This window comes from Pan paniscus, chromosome 10 (assembly GCF_029289425.2).
Source record: "Pan paniscus chromosome 10, NHGRI_mPanPan1-v2.0_pri, whole genome shotgun sequence".
NCBI classification, from domain to species: Eukaryota; Metazoa; Chordata; class Mammalia; order Primates; family Hominidae; genus Pan; species Pan paniscus.
This window is the reverse complement of record NC_073259.2, coordinates 48,888,268-48,909,501: the sequence shown is the minus strand read 5'-3', so window position 1 is coordinate 48,909,501 and position 21,234 is coordinate 48,888,268. Positions and strand designations below refer to the sequence as shown.

At 40.6% G+C, this 21,234-nt stretch overlaps 1 protein-coding gene across 4 annotated transcripts in view; it reads left to right on the top strand.

Annotated features, from left to right (window-relative positions):
• ANO6 (anoctamin 6) overlaps positions 1-21,234 on the top strand; it is a 216,179-nt gene that overhangs the window by 40,630 nt on the left and 154,315 nt on the right. Inside the window, exon 2 of one of the 4 annotated variants that reach the window (XM_014347200.6) lies at positions 13,710-13,772. The exons of the other annotated variants lie outside the window; for them this stretch is intronic. Within the exon in view, the coding sequence (XP_014202686.1) occupies positions 13,710-13,772 (63 nt within the window). The remainder of the gene's footprint in view (positions 1-13,709; positions 13,773-21,234) is intronic. 4 annotated transcript variants of the gene reach the window in all.

The window sequence follows — 21,234 nt, the reverse complement described above, 5'->3', positions numbered from 1 at the left end:
CATGCAGCAGTGAAAATAGATTGTTCTATTATCATCCTTGCCAGGAAATTTATAAAATGTATAAAATTATTCATAAATGTATTTTAAACTGAAGATATATTAATGTATTATTGGGTGTACTGAGCAGAAAACATTTCTTTTCACATTTGAATGGCAGGCACATGATTATACATTCACTTCCTACTGAATATTAATCATCAATTCCATGTGGCTGGTGGATAAAGCTCTGAGAGGCAGCCAGGAGATGCAAATTCTTGCCCTCATCATGGACTTTTAATGTGATTTTGTTTAATGTTTAAAGTCAACTGAGTGACCTTTGAATTAAAAAAAAAAATCATTCTTTCCAAGAAGTCTAGGGGCAGTATGGGCTCAGGATTGGGTTATTATAACTTCTGTTGCTCTCTTGGCGTGCCTGCTTCGTCTGTTCAACTTGAAACACTGTTTTAATTTAAGCTCTAACCTTGGTTGGCTTCTGTTCTCACATTTCTTGCATGTTTTCTGAGGGCAGTCTCATTCACACTTGCAGTTTCAGATCTGTTCCTAGAGCTTCAGAGCCCCATCCAGGCCATCTCCACCAGGGTGCACCCCTCTGCCCAGCCTAATCTCCTTGCTCATTGTTAACCCCAGTCTGCCCGTCCTGGGGCCACCCCAGTCTGATGTGCCGCAGACTCTTCAGCACTCAGCAAGGCACTCAGCATAGAGTAGGCACTTGGAATGGTTTCGGTGATTTAGTTCACAGTTGAACTTGTTATTTCCTCCCGCACACCACAAATTGCATCCCTTCTGTGTGCTCTCTGTGAATGGCATCCCCAGTTCACCCGCTCTGCCTGACTTCCCCTTTTTCCTGTACCACTCTGCTTCGTCTTTTTGCTCCATGTCCTTTAAATTCTGCCTTCCATGTTTCCTGAGGCAGTTCCCTGCCCTCCCCACCACACATGACTGCCTTGGTTCTAGGCTCTTGTGTCTCACCTGGACTGTGGCCATCTCTCTTAGTTTGTATTTCAGCCTTCCAATCTCGTCTCCTCAAATCTGCCTTCCTTCATACTGTTGCCAAATTTATCTGTCCAAAGCATATATCTGAACATGCCACCCTCCTAAACTTACAAGTCTTCAATGAAGAAAACTGCAAACTTTGTGAAGATTATAAAAAGATTGAAATGAATGCCAGGAGTTTTATGTGCTCTCTATATGGGAAAACAATATAGTAATGGGTTTGGTTTTTTTTCCAGGTTTATTTTTAGGTTTATCACAATGCTTATCAAATTCCCAAAGCGATTTTTCTGAGAAAATTGGAAAAAGTAATTCACTTATAAATTAAACACATGAGAATAAAGAAAAAAAATGAAGTATTTGAAGAAAACTTGGTTTGGAATCTCTCAGCTCTGCTATTAAATACATATTAATCAGTCGTGTGGTGTTGGACACCCTTCCCCCAACTTTGTCCTCCTTAAAATGAATTACAATGAATAATTGTGAATTACTAAGAATTATTTTGAGGATAATGCATGTAGTGTATTCAGTATAGTGCCTGCTGCTAGTAAATACTTAATTTTAGCAAAATCAAAGTAGAATACAAACCACAGTTACATACACATGCATACTTATTAACATAACACATAAGGATGAGAGAATAGTAATAATGTTGCCTCTATATGATGGAGTTGTGAGTTTGTCGTCTTCTTGCCTTTTCTCCATTTTTTTTTACAATAATCATGTTACTTTTCTAAGTAGAAAAGGGAGAAAAAATCTTTCAGTGATTTTCACCTCTGGGATATGTCCACGTTCCCTACCTCATTTGGTGCCCTCTATCCTCATACTCCTCTTTACTTCTCTCTCCTCACCTCTTACATGTGCCTTCTGCCTCCCTATTTAGTCACCACGAATCCTGAATTACTGCCTTCCCTGTACACTGTGATTCTGCTGCATGCCTTGCTGTCCCCCTGCCAATAATGTCCCCACCTCCACACACCAATTTTGTCTAGTTTATTGCCACTCCTCCCCTAAGATTTTGCTTAAAAATCACTCATCAGGTTTGAGCATTAGGACACTTGTATTAAAATTAACTGATTGTGTGTTTGTTTCCCCCAAAGGAATGTTTTCCTCCAGAATAGAGACTTTAAACTACGAGCTGGAAATAAAAGATTATTAAGTTATAGTCCATGCCCTCAGGTTGCTGACAGTCTGATAGAGAAAGGGATGTGACTGCATGAAAGTAATAAATATTGTAGGATCTCTGATTCAAGTATCTTCAGAAAATGGTGGGACAGGAAGAGGGGAGTAATTTGCCCTTCTTGGGGAAGGGGTGGATTAGGGTGATGGGTTCATAAAGTTTCCATTATTTTCATTTAAGAGGTGATGCTTGAACTACAGAATAGATGTTTCCTGGGCAGAGAACATGGGGACAAGTGTTACAGGCAGAAGCTTTACATGGAACAAAGGCAGGATGTTGGAGGACAGTCCAGCATTCAGAATGGTGAAGCATTAAGTTTGAGGTGGTGTCCCCATGGTGCTTGGCACATAGTACAAGCTCAAGGATTTTGAACTAAACAGTATGCTTTTTCCTGGTTTCTGTGTATAGGGTTTAGGGGTTTGTGTATCCCTAGAAGTTGTATGTAATATTTTGCATTTATGTGCTTTTGAAAATTTTTCAGGGGAGCGAGTCATTGGATTTCACTAGATTCTCTCAGAGGATTTCATGAACTATAAAAGGTTAAGAACCACGATTTTAACAGTACACCCTAGAAATGGATAAGGTGAGATGTAGAGGATAGAAACTGATGTGAAGACAAATACCTCCAGCTGCAATTGGCAGGGATGCCCCTGGGCATTCACAGGGCAGGTACTCACCTGCTGGAGCCACGGAGGGCCTGGTTGCAGTGGGTACTTCTGATAATGGCTCTGCACACGCTTTTCCACCTCCTTTCAGCAAACAGGCTTATTCCTGCCTCTTTATTTGCTCCAACTAAGCCATTATAGTATGCCTTCTCTGATAGTCAAAGCAACTCTCCAGGGCAGGAAACATGATGGGGTTGAAAGACTGGAGAGAGAATGGAAACACCATATGTTCTATTCTGAAAATAAAGTAAGAGATAAATATGTGAGGAGAACAGGAAAGCATGTACAGCAACCAAAGCAATTCAGTGGCAATGGCATTAAATAGACTGCGTTAAAAGGCTGCAACAGCACTAGCCTCCCACAGGCACTGTAGGTCAGCTCATTCATTCCTCCATGGCGAGTAAAGAGATGTGGGAATTATCCAACTCCTCGAATCCTGCCCAGGCAGATTCAGTGTCCTTCTTTGCCCTCTGTGCAGCTGTAATAACCTTGTATATACTTTTGTTCTAGAACATACTGCACTGTGGCAGAATTGTTGATAATTCTTTTCTTCCATAAGGAAAAAATGGCTGATTTTTGAAAGCCGAGCACTTAGCGCTGGGCTCAGTACATGTTTACTGAAAGAAAAAGCTGGAGTTTTATAGCCCAAAGGTAGTGAAGTCAGTTTGTACAGTTCAGCCTGTACAAAGGTAACCTTAAACAGCTGAAGATTTCCATTATCCTTGCTTTGTCAGCTTCTTTCCTCCTTTGCCCAGTGAGGCACTCAAGTAAGAGCTAATCAAGGAAGGAAGCAGGCAGATCTTTTGCAAAGATAGGGGCTGCTCTTTTGAAGGGAGGGATTTGGTGCAGTGTTGAATCTGATGCAATCTCAGACTCGATCAGCTTGCTAAACAATGTTGGCAATTGCAAGGCAAAGCAAAGGACAAAGGTTATGGGAGCAAATAGGAGGGCACTGTGGGTCACACTTGGATTTGTTTCAGGGGCACTGCACACCCTCATCAGTCAGAATCAAGTAACCTCCCAAAGCATAATAATGTGTTGCATTTTTCAGAGCTCTCTGGGATGCATGAATTAGGTGCTAGTCTTATGCTATGACAAGTCCTGCTCAGAGGGATTCAGAGGCCATCCAGTTAACAGAATGTAGGGAGAGCTTGAAGAGAGGATTGAGAGGAACCACTGATATGTTTAAAGGAATGAAAGATTTTATCATTTGTATTGAGTTTTTAGTTTATTTTTATTTATTTTTTTTTAAGAGACGGGGTTTCTTGCTCTGTCACCCAGGCTGGAGTGCAGTGGCGCCATCTTGGCTCACCACAGCCTCAAACTGTTGGGCTCAAGCAATCCTCTTGCTTCTGCTTCTTGAGTAACGAGGACTGCAAGCATGTGCCACCGCAACCGGCTGTTTTTTTTGTTTGTTTGTTTGTTTTGGTTTGGTTTGGTTTTTTGGTAGAGATATGGGGGTCTTGCTGTGTTGCCCAGGCTGGTCTTGAAATCCTGGCCTTAAGTGATCCCCCAGCCTTGGCCTCCCCAAATGTTACGTTTACAGGCATGAGCCACCATGCCAGGTGTGAATGAAAGGTTTGAAGAGAAACCTAAGGGTGATATCAGGATTCCAGGCATGTGAAGGACACAGAGAATATTTTCCAGTTATTGAGGAACAAAGAATAGGAAAATTGGTTTGCAGTTTATGAGGGCTTCTGAGGAGTGAAACTCGAAAAGGATTCAGAACATCTTCCCATTCTCCTATGATGTTAACTGTATTAGTTCTAGGTAGAGGGCCGTTTTTAGTATTTCACTTGCTATCCTGGATTGAACACTTGATCTAAAGAGGGGAAAGGAAGGAAATTAATGATATTGATTGGACAACTGCTGTTAGCACGCTCAGGGTTTCCTCCAGCTCTGATTTGCAAACATCATCTTGTTTACCCAAGAGGGAAGCATTTTTATCCCCATTTATTTGTGGGACAGCTGAGGCCAGGAACACTCACAGTTGTATGCATGATAAGTGGCAGTCCTGGCTCTGTTACTTCAGTCCTGAGTTTGTGTAACTCCAAAGGACTTGCTTCTAATTTATTTGTAAATGTATCAAGTTTAGTGTTTATTGAGGCCATTTGGATGTCTCAGTCTCTTTGAGGTGTTGCAGACTGGCTCATCACAGGTTCTGAAAGTCTTTCACCTCTGAGAACAACTGTGCATTTGATCCAGTTGGTCACTTGTGTGTCTAAAACAACCATCAGTTGCTGCTTCTCAGCCTGAGCAAAGCATACTTACGGTGCATCACATCTGAAAGGCATACTTTCTGGCAGAGCAAAAGCTAAATAATACATTTCAATTTTAAAAGGTACAGTTTTCACTTAAGTGGCATGTTTTATGGACTATACAGTGAAGGCAAGCACAAATGATATGCAGTATCCAAGTATAATACATCAAGGATCATAGCAAGGTAAATGATTTTGATCCACGTTTAACCTGCTGATAAGGAAACCTTTCTATCTGTGCTGCTTGATGTCTTTTTCTAATTATACATATTATATGTGAGCCATTGTAGAAATTTTGGGAAATACAGAAAACTGCAAATAAAACAAAAATCACCCCAACACTACCCCTCAAAGATAAACCACCATGAATATTTTAGTATGCTGCTTTCCCGCCTTTTTAAAAAATGCAAATGTAGTTTTATATGGTTTAGACCTATGGTATCCTGCCTTTTCACTTAACTTGCCCCATAAGCACTCTCTGTTTATCTCTTTTATTGGGGTAAAGTATACATAACATAAAATTAACCATTTTAACCATTTTTAAGTGTACAATTCAGTGGCATTAAGTATATTCAGTGTTGTGCAATCACCACCACTATCCATTTCCAGAGCTTTTTTTTTTTTTCTTTTTTGAGACGGAGTTTCGCTCTTGTTGCCCAGGCTGGAGTGCAATGGCGCGATCTCTGGCTCACCGCAATCTCCGCCTCCTGGCTTCAAGCAATTGTCTTGCCTCAGCCTCCCGAGCAGCTGGGATTACAGGTGTGTGCCACCACACCTGGCTAATTTTGTATTTTTAGTAGAGACGGGGTTTCTCCATGTTGGTCAGGGTGGTCTCAAACTCCCAACCTCAGGTGATCCGCCCGGCTCGGCCTCCCAGAGTGCTGGGATTACAGGCGTGAGCCACCGCGCCCGGCTTTCCAGAGCTTTTCGTCATCAGCACTCCCTATATTTAAGAAGGCTTCACAAACCACATTTAATGGCTGAATAACATTCCATCACATAAAGTTTACTTAAAGGTGTTTTCCAGAAGACATTCAACAGATATTTAGTTTGTGCTTATTATAAACTACACTTTGTGGCGAAAGTAGTGAACAAAACATGGCTTTTGTCCTTCAGGACCTGTTGGAGGAAATGGCCAATTAGTAGGCAGGTTGAGTCCTGTAGAGGGGCAAGTACATGGTCTATGGGATCATGTAGGAGGGGAACTTAACTTGAGGTATAATTTGCATAATCATTCCTTGATTGTTGCAGATCTAGCATGCATCAGATTTTTTTGCTGTTATAAATAATATTGAGAGAGATTTGTAGGTATAAATATTTGTCTATATTTCACATTATTTTGTGGAGTTCTTGAGAAGTGAAATTACTGGGGCACGCATTCTAACAGGGGCCAGTACAAGATGTTCTATTTTTTATTTTGAGAGACAGAGTCTTGCTCTGTCACCCAGGCTGGAGTACAGTGGTGCGATCACTGCAACTTTGAATTCCTGGGCTCAAGTGATTCTCTCACCTCAGCCTCCTGAATAGCTGGGACTACAACCATCATGCCTGGCCTGGCCTTTTTTTTTTTTTTTCCCTGGAGAGATGGGATCTCATTTTGTTGCCTGAGTTGGTCTTAAACTCCTGGCCTCAAGCATTCTTCTCACCTTGGCCTTCTAAAATGCTGGGATCACAGTCGTGAGCCACCCTGCCTGTCCTAAAATGTCCTTTTAGGACACTAATAATTGTTACCTACTGTGCTATTCTCAAGGTTAGGAGCTGCACCAAGGATTTCCATTGCCTGTTTCACCTTAAACCTCTCCTAACTTTTTATAGATGTGTGTACAACTTGCCTCTGGCAGGATTACATGAAGAATGGGGGCTGAGAAGTGAGTGTATCCAACTGGGAAGAGCCAAGGAGGGTCAGAGGCAAAGGGATTGTGGCTGAGGCTGAGGTTATGTGGCAGGTAACATGCACACCATCCAGGTGTTTGTACTCATTTCAGAGGCCTTGGTTTGACAAATGCTTTAGGGCTGTGTTCACTGTGCGTGCTGACAGCTTGGCTCCCTTCTGTGAAATTTCATTCTTGTGAACTTCAAGTCACTGAAATAAAAGTAGCCTATTTTTTCCCCTTTAAACGTATCTGTTCATCGTCTAAACAAACTCCCAGTCTATTATCAGAGCTGGAGGAGACCTTTGGATATCATATCATCTTCCCTGTTCAAACTAAACCTAAAGATTCTAAGACTTAGAAAAGTTAAGGAACATTCGGAAGGAAACCGAGGAAACCAACTTGGTGGGTGTAATGAGGGGTTACAGCTCATATCTCTTGATTTAGCTGCTGGTCGCCCCATTACCTGCTGCATGTTGTCTTCAGGCTTTATTCTCTCCTTAAAGGAATTTTTTCTTCTTCCCACATCTTGATTCCTGATTTTGTGCTCTGCTCTTTCCTTCTAAGATGTGTTATTCGAGTGTTGAATACATGTATGTCTTGGCTAATGCCTGTCAACTGGAAATTATGCTGATAAGTTTGCATTCCTTATCCTACTCTGTCCTTGGCCTACTAATTGGTTTGACAGCTGATTGTTCTCTTCATCTTGGCCTCTTTGTTGCTTGGAAAGTTTCTGTTGACTCTGGTAAAAGTAATCAGTTATGTCTTATTTAGTCCCTTTGGATAATTTTTTGGGGGGTTGGCTTTTATTAATTTTAAGAAGTAATACACCCACCATTGATATAGTAAGTGTGGCAACCTGTCATGGACCAAAGAGTAAAGTTTTAAAATAGATGATTAATATTGAGAGTAGGAATAGCACAGACATCTGAAACATTAATTTTACCAATGGTTAGTTGGTGAAACCTGACTGTGGATACATACATATTTATGTAAATACAAAAAATTTTTTGTGGTACAGTAAATCTTGCTTCTAAGATCAAATTTACAAAAAAAGTTAGCATTGTTTTGTATTAGACAAAGTGCTATTATCTTCAGTTGAACTTCATATCTGTATCATGACACTAAATATAAGACCTTGGGTCCCTGATAATAAGAATTAGAGAAAGGAACGTACAAAGCCAACACACCAAATTTGGTCTGAGGCTGTGAGCTCCAATATCAAGTGGTAATTGTGCAGTTGGAAAAATCCTGTAGCTTATATTCTCAGCAATTTCTGATCATCAGAGTTTCAGAAACAATTCAGAGTTGTCAGGCTCTTTCATTTATGAGTGAAAGGAGCAATTCCTCATTGACTGTAAGTCTTTTATGTTGGCAATTCCATTCTTAAATTAAGGCATTGGCATTTTCATTATGAAAATGGTTTTCCTGGATTTATAGCTGAGTCCATTAATTTTGTGTTTCAAAACTGATTGGCATTATATAAAAGCAATGTAAAGTTGATTTTGTAGTCTCGATTTTAAAGATCATTTCAGACATCTATTCCTCCCGTGTTGGATCTACTGTATTGAAATACGAAGTTATGGAGAACTAAGGAATAAATATAGCACACTCCATTTCCAAAAAGACAGATGGCCTTACCATTCTGTGTAAGGGACTTGAGGAGACCCTGAAGTGACCTGTATACCCTGGCTCCACACCTCACATTTGTTCTTGCTCATTTTCTTCTATATCTTACAGTGTGGAGTGATAATAATAAATGATAATGATAGCAGTTATGTCTTGAGTGCTTACTGTCAGACCTCGTGTTATGTACCTTACCATCCTTATTCCATTTAATATTCACAGCAGCCCTATGAACAGAGGTAGTATGATGCCTATTTTACAGATTAGGAAGCTGAGACTTTACCCAGCTGATCATCCAGTTAACCTTCCCGATTCTTGTCATTTCTCTACCACCTCCAGTCCATTCTGCACATCACTGCTGGCCCCATCATGTGCTTTTCTCCTTCAGAAACACCTTCGTAGACTCTATACTGTGTAGGGATAAAGCGCAAACCTCAGTGTACCTGCAGGTTGGCTCCAACTTTTTAAATCTTATGTCCCGCAACTTCCTTACAAAAATCCTGCAGTATAGACCTACCCTAACATGAGCATGCTGTGTGTTCACCTGTTTCCCTGCCCCAGCTGGCAGATGCCTACTATTTGCCAGGCACTGTTAGGATCTTAGGGACACAGTTCTTGCCTTCAGAGCAATATACTCAAGGATAAGGCAGACCTGAACATAAATCACTTCTCCTTACCTTTTATTTCTAATCCCAGATTGGCTTAGACCCTATATCCTTGGTGAAACTTCCCCTGGCCATTCAAGGCAAAAGTGATTCCACCTTCCTCTGAATGTCTGTAGCCTGAACTGCCTGTACCACATATTTATCTTTGGGTTGTGATCTTTTCAGGTGTCTGCATCTTAACCCACTTACAAATCTTTGCAAGTTAAAGACTATAGGTTTATAGGTTAAGCCTTTATAGCTTAAAGATTCTATAGGCAAAGTCTGTGGTTCTATGTCATTGATCTCTAAACTCCAGTTTTTAAAAATATTAATAAATTTGTAAAAATCTATAAGATTTTATAAAGAAATTTTAGCCCTGGATTACCATACTTTTAAAAATATATTGCATTGTGGTCTGAGACCGTATGTATTAAAGTATAAAAGATTAGGCTGGCACATAAATATGGCATATCATTTGTTTTTCCATACTTGTTTTAAACATTGGTGCCAAGTCTTTTTTTAAAAAATTGAATTAATATTACTGTGACACTTTCCCTTTTCTTAGTTATCAGCCTTTTGACTATAAGCCAAGCTTTTAAAAGTCACTAATAAAATATATGAGGCTTAGCCTGGTAATATAGTGAGACCTCATCTCTACAAAAACGTTAAAAAATTAGCTGAGCATGGTAGCATGCACTTGTAGTTCGAGCTACTTGAAAGGCTGAGGCAGGAGGATTGCTTGATCCCAGGAAGTGGAGGTTGCCGTGAGCCAAGATTGTGCCACTGCCCTCCAGCCTGGGTGACAGAACAAGACCCTGTCTCAAAAAACAAGTGTGTGTGTGTGTGTGTGTGTGTGTGTGTGTATAATATGGCTCTAGTTCTTTGAGTTATGGGGTTTGTTAAAAATGACGAAGTGGGAAACCCATTCAGGTCCCAGCTTGAGCCACTTAACAGGGTGAACATGATTTAGTCAGTAACTCCTGTTTCTTCACAAAGCAGATGAGGCCATCAGCATCACGGTGGACTTAGTGGGCTTTTCACCTGTTGAAGACTCTTGTGGGTGACTGTATCCATGTTGTGCTATTTGAATTGAATCATCCATCTATTTATCTGTTATATTAGTTTGCTGGGGCTGCCATGACAGAATACTTTAGACTGGGTTGTTAAACAACAGACACTTATTTTCTCTCAGTTCTGGAGGCTAGGAAGTCCAAGGTCAAGGTGTCAATACATTTGGTTTCTCCTGAGGCTTGCCAACGACCACCTTTTCTGTGTCCTCACATGGTCTTTCCTCTGCGGGCATGCACTCTGGTATCTTTCTGTGTCCAAATTTCTTCCTCTTTTAAGGACACCAGTCTGATTGGATTAGGGCACACTCTCACACTCTCATTTTCAACTTAATCACCTCTTTAAAGACCCTGTCTTTTCCAAATCCAGTCACATTTTGAGGTACTTTGGGTTAGGGCTTTGACATCTGATTTTTGGGGAGTTACGATTCCATAACATCTATTTAAAATAGCACTTACTAGCCAGGCATGGTGGCTCACGCCTATAATCCCAGCACTTTGAGAGGCCGAGGCAGGTGGATCACTTGAGGGTCAGGAGTTTGAGACCAGCCTGGCCAATGTGGTGAAACCCCGTCTCTACTAAAAATATAAAAATTAGCCAGGCATGGTGGCGGGCACCTGTAATCCCAGCTACTCGGGAGGCTGAGGCAGGAGAATCGCTTGAACCAGAGAGGTGGAGGTTACAGTGAGCTGAGAACATGCCAGTGTGCTCCAGTCTGGGCAACAGAGCAAGACTCCCATCTCAAAAAAAATAGCACTTACTTGTTGTAAATTATGTATGAAGAGGCTAGCATAAAGAAGAAACCGGAAATAGCCCTCCACTTATTTAGTGCCTATTATTAAAAGGGGAAGGGTACAGGTATATGAAAAGATAAGTCAAAAACTGTATTGAAGGGTATAAAAGAAAAATAACTCTCCCAACCCTCTCCTATTTTAGGAAACTTCTTAAACATTTACACAAATGTTTAAAAAGGCCAGGTGCATTTTTTAATGTATTAATGTGTCATAGAGAGTACAGATATCTCTATATCTGCACAGATTAGGCTTTTAAATAACTGCATAGTATTCCATTGTGTATGTACTATAATTTACCTAATCACCTATTAACAGGCGTGTAGATTGTTTCCAGTTCCCCCACTACTCCATTACAAACAGTAGTGCTGGATTCCTTTTACAAACCCAGGTCTGGGCACAGTGGCTCATGCCTGTAATCCCAGCACTTTGGGAGGCCAAGGCAGGCAGATCACTTGAGGTTAGGATTCCAAGACCAGCCTGGCCAACATGGTGAAACCCCATCTCTACAAAAATACAAAAATTAGCCAGGTGTGGTGGTACATGCCTGTAATCCCAGCTACTCGAGAGCCTGAGGCAGGAGAATTGCTTGGACCTGGTAGGTGGAGGTTGCAGTGAGCTGAAATTGCACCGCTGCATTCCAGTCTGGGTGACAGAGTGAGACCCTGTCTCAAAAATTAAATAAATAAATAAATAAATAAAATGCATACATACATACTTAACCAGGATGAAAAAAATAATGAAGAGCTACCTAAGAAGAATAACTGGGCTCTGATCTTGGTGAAAACCATCTTTGTTTTTCACCTTCCTGTTTATTGGTCTTTACAAGAGTTGTTGTGAAAGGCATTTCATTCTTTCCTGTCCTCCAGTACCTGACCACATGCCAATACCTCTTCTTCCTGCAATAATAGGAAGGGAAAGGGCTTTCCTTGGCAACATTAGGTCATAGTCCTCTCCAGGAAGAAAGGTCTGTCTGGATCATTAACGGGCATAGACTATTTTTAGTTAAGGAAAACAATTTTTCTTGTAAGAATTGCTATTTCCGTGCTCAGGGCAGCACATGCATCCTTTCTGGCTGCTTCCACCCATTGGCAAGGGGCCAGCTCTCTAATGGAATGTGAGCAGTCTTACTGCTAATCAAGATTTATGGTGGAGACCAGGACGCCTGGCCGCTCATTGGATTTGCAGACCCTCCAAGCTAACAGCGGCAGCCCTGAGATTAAGTGCAATGCAGAGGCTCTGGTGCTGTTCCCAGGCCCTCCCTTCTTCTCTGGGGCCAGCTTCTTAGCCACAGGTATCATCTGGCATTATTTTATAAGCTGTGCCATAGTGCAGATGTTCTTTTCTGAGGAATTACTTTCATTTCTGACTCATTTCAGGAAATGAGACAGTCTATCAGAGGTATTCTTCATTTCCAGACCCCTGGAGAGTTCATTTTCACCTGGGATTTCTAACCACATGGGGGCAGTGCTTTATTTACCCAGATGTCAGAAATAACAGTAATGAATAGTCTTCTTCTAAGGCAGCCCTTACTTCCCTGCAGAATCCAGTGTGAAGGCCCAGAGGTAGCTTATGCCCTTATTAGTGTAAATATTTCTGAGGCTTTGGTTTTGTGATGCTTGTGGACATGCTGTGTGTATGGGCTTTGGTGCAGGAAAAACATAATTTAGCAACAGATTTAAAAGGTAGTCTGGAGTGTTTCTAATTACTGTTTGTTTAGTTCACCATTGCCTAATAAGTGGATTTAAGTAACCTCGGGGGTAGGGGATGTAATGTTCATATTACAGTCAACCATGCAAATCAATTTCTAACTAAGTATTGCAGAGAACACACCGTGGAGCCATTTTATAGAAGTATTCCATTGAATCTTAAATTTAGACCTGAGAGCATTTTGGATTGGGCATTTCCCACTGGTTGATGCACACAGCCATGTGTGGTACAGTCCCGTTTAAGATCCTTCGGTGGCCTTTGGCATTTAGTTTTCTTGTTAATTCAATGTAGTTTTCTTTTTAATTTTCCCATCCTTCATTGACCATAATAGGAAACTGAAGTATTAAGAGGGCCTAGAACAGTGGTTGTCAACCTTGGTTGTAGCTTGGCATCATTCTGGGAACTTTGAAATTACTGATGCCTGAGGCCACCTCCAGAGATCTGGTTTAATTATCTGGAATGCAGCCTCCACTGGGATTTCTAAAAGCCTCCCAGAAGATGTTATTGTGCACCGGGGGTAGTGAACCACAGACCTAAGATGTCAGGGCCCTGAGAGCTCATCTCATCCAGTGGTTCTCAGCCCTGGCTGCAGATTAGCATCATCTGGAGAGCTCATGAAAGAAGCACTGAGGTCCCACCACCTGAAACGACCTTTCAGAGGAAGGAGCCATTCTTTTTAGAAGGTGCTCAGGTGATTTTGATGCACAGCAAGAGTTAAGGTTAACTGACATCTTAGCCATGCCATGTTATAGATAAGGAAAATGAGAGCAAAAATGGTCAAATGGCTTGTACGAGGTCAGGTCCTTGTTGTTAGGCAGGTCTGATGCCGCCTCCTGCTCTGTCTGCAGCCTAACACCATCCCTTATATTGGCCTATTGTATTTATTGATGCCTCCTCATCCTTCAGGTGATGTTCCTGCCTCCAGGAGGCCTTTTCTGACTCCTCATACTCACCTCCCATCCAGCCTGGGTAAGATCCCCTTCCTTTGTATTTGAACAGCATCCTTCCTTCCTTTTCCCCTCCGACTGTCAGTTCCAGGAGAACAGGCCTGTCTTTTCTGTTATTTCTGTAACAGTAGTGGGGTTTCAGATAATATTTGTTGAATTGAAGTTCTGTAACTTTTTATTCCTCAGTCCACATGGATTGCTGAAAATAATCCATTCCTATATGCATGCTTCAGAAAAGAACTTCAGAAAGCAAAAGTTATTTTTTTTTTGAGACAGTCTCACTCCGTCACCCATGCTGGAGTGCAGTGGTGCAATCTCAGCTCACTGCAACCTCTGCTTCCCAAGTAGCTGGAATTACAGGTGCATGCCACCACACCCAGCTAATTTTTGTATTTTTAGTAGAGACAGGGTTTTGCTATGTTGACCTGGCTGGTCTTGAACTCCTGACCTCAAGTGATCCACCCACTTCGGCCTCCCAAAGTGTGGGGATTACAGGTGTGGGCCACCATGCCCGGCCGCAAAAGTTATTTCTTACCTGTCTATGGCTCACTGTACTATGGGCCAGGATCTTAAAAGCAAGAAGGGCTTCCCACCCTGCCTTCCAGGAGAGAGAGTTTTAGCAAAAAATGTTTGGCAAGGATATTTTGATGACAAAATAATGAAAACAAGATTTCAGTGACCTTACATGTTACTCAAGCTATGTACAACATCCAGGGACCTTCGAATAACATACAAATGTGTATGGCATAACAAAAGGGAGTATTGTGGCATTACCTAACAACAAAAAGTTGTCTGAAGTAAATGATGCTATTTTATAAATATACATTTTAAGGACTGAATTATTATTTAGTGCAAAAGTAAATGATGCTATTTTATAAAAATACATTTTAAGGACTGATTATTTGGTGCAAAAGTAAAAGTAATTGTCATTACTTTTAATAGCAAAAAGTACAATTACTTTTGCACCAAAAAGTACAATTACTTTTGCACCAATCTATAATATTTTAAAGCAGCCACATTCTGTTAGTATAACTGAATTAAATCCTTTGGCTTCTTTGGATTAATATGTTTTGTCTTTTCAAATGATTTTTAAAAACTCTATCTTCTGTCATTGCAGTGTACTTAGGATCATCCTTGGCTAATGTTCTATTTTTACTGGAAAAATATTTTCAGATTTGCACTATTTACATTTACCCTTGTACCTGTACCAGAGGCTTTTCTCTAAAAGCAAGATCACAGCTAGTATCTGCTTAGCCTACAAGTGGCCAGGAAGCTCACTGCTGAGATGCTGAAAAGTAATAATTTTCTTGGGTGGAAAATACATAGTTAAAATTTTTTGGAACTAAAACTGCAAACTGGGCCTCGTTGTAGAGTAGACCCCAAGATGTTAAGATGGTGCAAACAGGACAGAATAATAATTGAAATGTGAAGAACCTCTTTGAAATCCTAAGTCCTCATACTTTCATGCATTATTTTTAAGAGCCTTCATATTGGAGAGCAAATGGTAATGTGGCAGTGTGGAAGTAAAGTCACCATATATCATGGAAAATCTTCCTAAAACAAATATTCTTGAAACTTTCAAGATAAAGCAAATCAATTTAGTTGGAGGTAAATATAAAACGTTTTTATATTAAATAACTTTTATTGTTTAAAGATGCAAATTTTTTGTGAAGATAAAACACGAAGATTTGAAGAACCACCTTTTTGGGGTTTTTTTTCTTTTCTTTTTTTTGCTGCTATGTAGGTGAAAAATTTAACAAAAACTACTAATGAGTAACCAACTTCTATCACACTAACTTCAGAGGCTCAGCAGTGCATTCTGGAAGTGAAGAGAAGGGTCAGGAGAGAAAAAAGGGTTTTTTAAATATGTAAGACTGCATTTTCAGTGTTTTCATCTATGTCCTGTCATCAAACTTTTATAACTACCCTGCAAATTAGGATTTATTCTGACCAGATTTTTACATTTACCTTTTCACTAGAGAGAGGAGCCAAAATTTAAATCCAAGTATGTCTGATGTCCTTGTGTTTTTACACTGAATATGGCCTCTCATGTCATAAGAAGAGAGAATTCTCCAGAAGAGACATTATTAACTATGAGCGTTTACCATGCTGGTGGAAGAGGGCTGGCTTTAGCTTCCCTTAGAGTTCTTAATAAACACAAATAAGTTGATGAGAAAAAGTGTTGGCAGTGGTATGGAAAAAAGGGAATCCTTGTAAACCATTGGGAATATAAATTGCATAACCATTATGGAAAACAGTATGAAGATTCTAAAAAAAAAAATCAAAAATAGAACTACCACATGATCCTGCAGTCCCACTTCTGAGTATATACCCAAAGGGAATGATCTTAGTATCTTGAAGAGACATTCACACTTTTGTGTTCATTGCAGCATAATTCACAGTAGTCAAGATATGGAAACAACCTAAGTATCCATTGATGGATGAATGGATAAAGAAATTTTGGTCCATATATACAGTGGAATGTTATTCAGCCTTAAAAAAGAAGGAAATCCTGCCATTTGTGACAACATGGATGAAACTGGGAGATGTTATGCTAAGTGAAATAAGCCAGACACAGAAAGACAAATACTGTTTGACCTCACTTACATGTGAAATCTAAAACAGTCATAAAACCAGAGAATAGAACAGTGATTGCCGGGGGTTGGGGGAAATGAGACATGTTGGTCAAAGGGTACAGAGTTTAAGTTAAAGATGACTAAGTTCTGGGGATCTAATGTACAGTATGAATGGTGATGGGGTGTGTTAATTTGATTGTGGTAATTGTTACACAATGTATATCAAATCACATTGTACAGCTTGAATATATTCAATCTTTGTCAATTAAATATTTTAAAATGGAAGAAAGGATGGCCAATTTTGATCAAAAGTCATATAGTGTCAGATAGAATTTTGTGATCTGACTCCCAGAAACTACACATTTGATTTGGGGAAGGCAGCCAAGCAAGATAGTTGATAATTTGCTCTTTTCCTTTGATTCCTAGGTTTGAGAATCTTGGCTTTCCTACCTACTAGCTGTGTGATTTTGGGCAAGTCACTTAACCTCTTTGTGCCTTAGTTTCCTCATTGGTAAAATGGGAATGATAAAACTTGATTGCTGTTGATTTTCTTCTCACATGCTGTGAGTTAGAAAAATGTAGGAATTTGTAGAATGGTTCTGTTCTGCCCCAACAAACTGGGTTCTTTGCTGTGAGCCTTGGTCTGCTTCCTATTTACGCCTCTCCATTAGAGCCATTTCTATTTCACAGGCACAGGGATCTCTTCTGTTGCTTCCTGGGAGAATCCTGAAGGAGGCTTGCCATGGGGTGAGGCTTCCTTGGAAACGGAAGCATAGTGTTCTAAATGAACTGAGGGTTACTAAGTGGTCTGAATACACTTATGGGTAAGGAATGTTATCACAGAGGATTGTTCATTCATCATGAGTCACAGAGCCTCCCAGAACTTTCTCTTGAAGCTCATGTTTATCTCAGCAGCACGGGGCACAACTGACCACTCCCTGCTTCCTGAAATTCTTTTTTTACTTGGCTTCATGATGCTACTTTATCTTGATTCTGCTCACTGCTCACTTGTTCTTTCCCAGTTTCTCCTGCTGGATCCTTCTCTTCTTCTGGCCCCTAAACTTTGGAGCACCCAGGGCTTAGTGCCCTGACCCTCTTCCCCGTCTCCACTCCTTAGGTGATCTCATTCATTTGCAAGGCCCTGAATGCCATCTGTATGTGGATGACTTCCACTCCCTATCTCTCCCTTGCTTTACAGCTGTCGGCTTTACTTCTTCACTTAGTTGTTTAGTAGATGAGTTGAACTTAACACTTCCAAAACCAAATTCTTGATTTGTTTCGTGAGTCTATACTTCCTCCATTGTTTTAACCTATGCAGTGATACCACCTAGTCACTCAGGCCCCAAAGCTGAAGTCATGCTTGATTCCTGCCTTTCTGTGACACCTCGTATTCTCAAATTCAAGCACCAAACATCCCCTGTGCCCACACCTAAATCTGAGCCCAGGCCACTACTAAGTTTTGCAAGGACTCCTGTAGTCGCTTCCTGCCACCATTCATGCACCTCTTGGTCTGAGTTCATAGAACAGTCACAGTGATCCTTCTCTTTTACACCTTTATACTGTCTGTAGTGGCTTCTCTACAAACAGTATAAAATTCAAACTCTTGGCCATGTACTGTAAGGCCTCTGCTACCTCTCCATCCTCTTCTCTTCCTGCTCTGCGTCTCTCTTAACTGTGCTCTAGCCACACCTGTCCCTTGACAGGTGTCAAGGGATAACTCCTTGCCTGGCCACTGTCCTCATCATCCTCTCCACCCTCTCTCACGTCCCAACTCCTTTCTCATCTAGGATGCTTGCTGCTGCACTTCCTTCAGTTCTCACTTGAATGTCACCTACTCAGAGCTGTCACCCCTGACTTATCTATCTAAAATGTCACTGTTACTCTGTATCCTCTTAACCTGCTTTGTCTTCAAAACATTTATCTCCAACTGAAATTAGTATATGTATATTTGTTTGTTGTCTCTATCCCAGTAGATTGTAAGCTCTGTAAGGACATTGATCCTGGTGCTCGATAAGTTGTACAACTGAAGGAGTTAGTAAATTAATGCTCTGGAATCCCTGTATTAAAAATACTAAAGAATCAAACACCTTTCTCTAGACCCTTAGATCCGTCTCCATCTCTTACCCTGTTTCTCTGTCTCCTTTTATTTATTTTTTTATGTTTATTTTTTGAGATGGAATCTTGCTCTGTCGCCCAGGCTGGAGTGCAGTGGCGCCATCTCGGCTCACTGCAACCTCTGACTCCTGGGTTCAAGCAGTTCCCTGCCTCAGCCTCCCAAGTAGCTGGGATTACAGGCACCCGCCCCCACACCTGGCTAATTTTTGTATTTTTAGTAGAGATGGGGTTTCACCACATTGGCCAGGCTGGTCTCGAACTCCTGACCTCATGATCCACACGCCTCGACCTCCCAAAGTGCTGGGATTACAGGCATGAGCCACCATGCCCGGCCTGTCTGTCTCCTTTTAAAGCAAAACTTCTAAAATGTTGCCTACATGTACTACAGCTTCTTCATTACTCATTTATTTTTCAATCTGTTACGTATGGTGTCTTTTCCCATCACTCTTCTGAAATTGATTTTGGCAGAGTCATTCAAGATCTGTGTGTTGCTGCTTCCAATGGATACGTTTCTATCTTACTGGATCTCTGAGTGGCTTTAAGCAGTTTTCTATTGCCTTCTTGAAATTACCTTCTAACTTGGCCTTCCCCGTTCCCTACTGGCCATTTCTTGATCCTTTACTGGCATTTCCTTCATTACTTGGCCTCCTGGGAATGTTGAGAATTCTTCATGCTATGGTTTAAGCCATACCTCTTCTGTCTACATGCTCATCTATTTCAGGGGCTTTAAATACCATTAATTTGCTGACTCTCCAAGGTATATATCTCCAACACTGAGCTCTTCTGAGTTCTAGACGCCGTACCCTCCTCCCTCCTTGACAGCACTCCTGGATGGATGTCTCATGTTCAGGGAGGAACTCTTGATTTGCTTCCATGTCCCATCTACCCCATCCTGCCTCTGCGCTCTGTGTCTTCACCATCTCAGTAAATGGTACCACCATCCTTCCAATTTACAAAGTCAGAAACCTGTATATCATCCTTGGTTTCTCTTCTATTGTCCTTCCTCTCCCCCCAGTACTTCTACCTTCAAAATGATTTTGAGTATCTTCTCTGTCTCCACTACTATCATCTTAGGCCAGCTTTGTCACCTGGACTTCAACATTAGTCTAATGACTGGGTCTGCCGTTTCCACTCCTGCCACAGAAGTATGCTCTGTGATGCTGTGGTGCCATCCCATTGTTTACCTGTCAGTGTTTACCTCATTTGTTCCCCAGCCTCTCATGTCTTCACTGCCCTGCAGTCACACCGATCTTTGATCATATCTTTGAGCACACCAAGATACTTTCTGCTTCAGAACTATGGTCTTGTTTTTTCTTTTTCCTTGCATCCTCTTTTTTTTAGCCCTGCATAGCCAACTCCTCATACTTCATGTCTCAAATATCACCCCTCAGGGAGGCTTCTCTGACCCACCCTACCCGAAATACTTCCATCTCTTAATCTCTGCTATATCAACTTGTTTATTTCCTTCATATCTCCAAGCAGAGTCAGTTATTTTAAAAGTACTTATATTTAGTTTTTATTGTGGAATATAAGCTTCCTAAAAAGGGACATTTTCTGTTTTATCTTCTGCATCTAGCACGTGCCTGGCATATAGTAGGTGCCAGAACAGTGATTCTTACGTTTATATGTGTTCATGCCATGAGCTCCCCGCCTTTTTTAATTGGGGGGGAAATGAAAAGTTTTTATTTTAGTCAAAGTTTTACATAATTAGTTAGAATGTTTACATAACTCAAAAATTAAATAATGTTGCAGGTTTTGTTATGAAAACCAGCTGCATCTCCTTTTCTGTTCGCTGTTCCCCAGAGGCCAGGATTTTTAACTGTAGCTGATTCTTTTAGTAATTACCTCTATATCTCTGGTTAACATAATTAAATTATAATTTATCTATTTTTCAGTTTTAGGCATTATCTATTGATGCAGAAGTATTTAGCTCTTTTTCACCTACTCCAGCCCCCTTCCCTTCTCTCACAAACTTTCCCAACCCCATTCCCTCAATTGTAATTGTGTTATAATTTTGGTAAGATCAGTATGCAGTGTTTACTTTATTATAACTATGTAATACTTTCCACAGATGAGCTATATAATATAGTTTGATTACTTTTCCTCTGGAGACTGTACAGCAGATACTGATATTATTAGTTTTTCATATAGTTATGAATAATTCAACCTCACACTTTTACCCAATTGTAAATCTCCTCTCAGTGTAATCAGCCATGCATGGAATCCTGTCAAATTCATCCTTTGGGGGAGATTCTTCCCACAGCCTTCTGATCTCCTCCACCCTGCCCAGGTTGGTCTTTAGACCTTAGCCGAGTGAGGGATTCCTTTTCACCACCATCCTGAGAACTTGTATTGGAGCCCTACATTTATGTCTTATTTTTTGTTGGTTTACTATTTTATTTTGATGGAGCATATTTCTCAGTGTCTTATGTAGAAAGGGTTAAAGGCAGGTAATTTTTTTTTTTAACTTGCGGGTCTGACAATGCTTGTATTTTTCTCTGGCTTTCAGTTGACAGCTTGACTAAGTATATAATTCAAAGGTGGAAATTATCTGCTCTCAGAATTTTGAAGCCTTCTACTTTCAAGAGTTGCTCTTGAAAAGTTCCTGCCATTCTGACTTATGATCCTTTGTATGAGAAACTTTTCCGCTCTGGAATTTTGTGGATTTTTTTCTTTGAACGCAGTACTTAGAAATTCCATAATGATTAGTATGGTGGAAACTCAGGAGACCCTTTCACTATGGCAAGCCCCACCCAATTCATTTTTTTAAGTTAAAAAAATTATTATATGTAT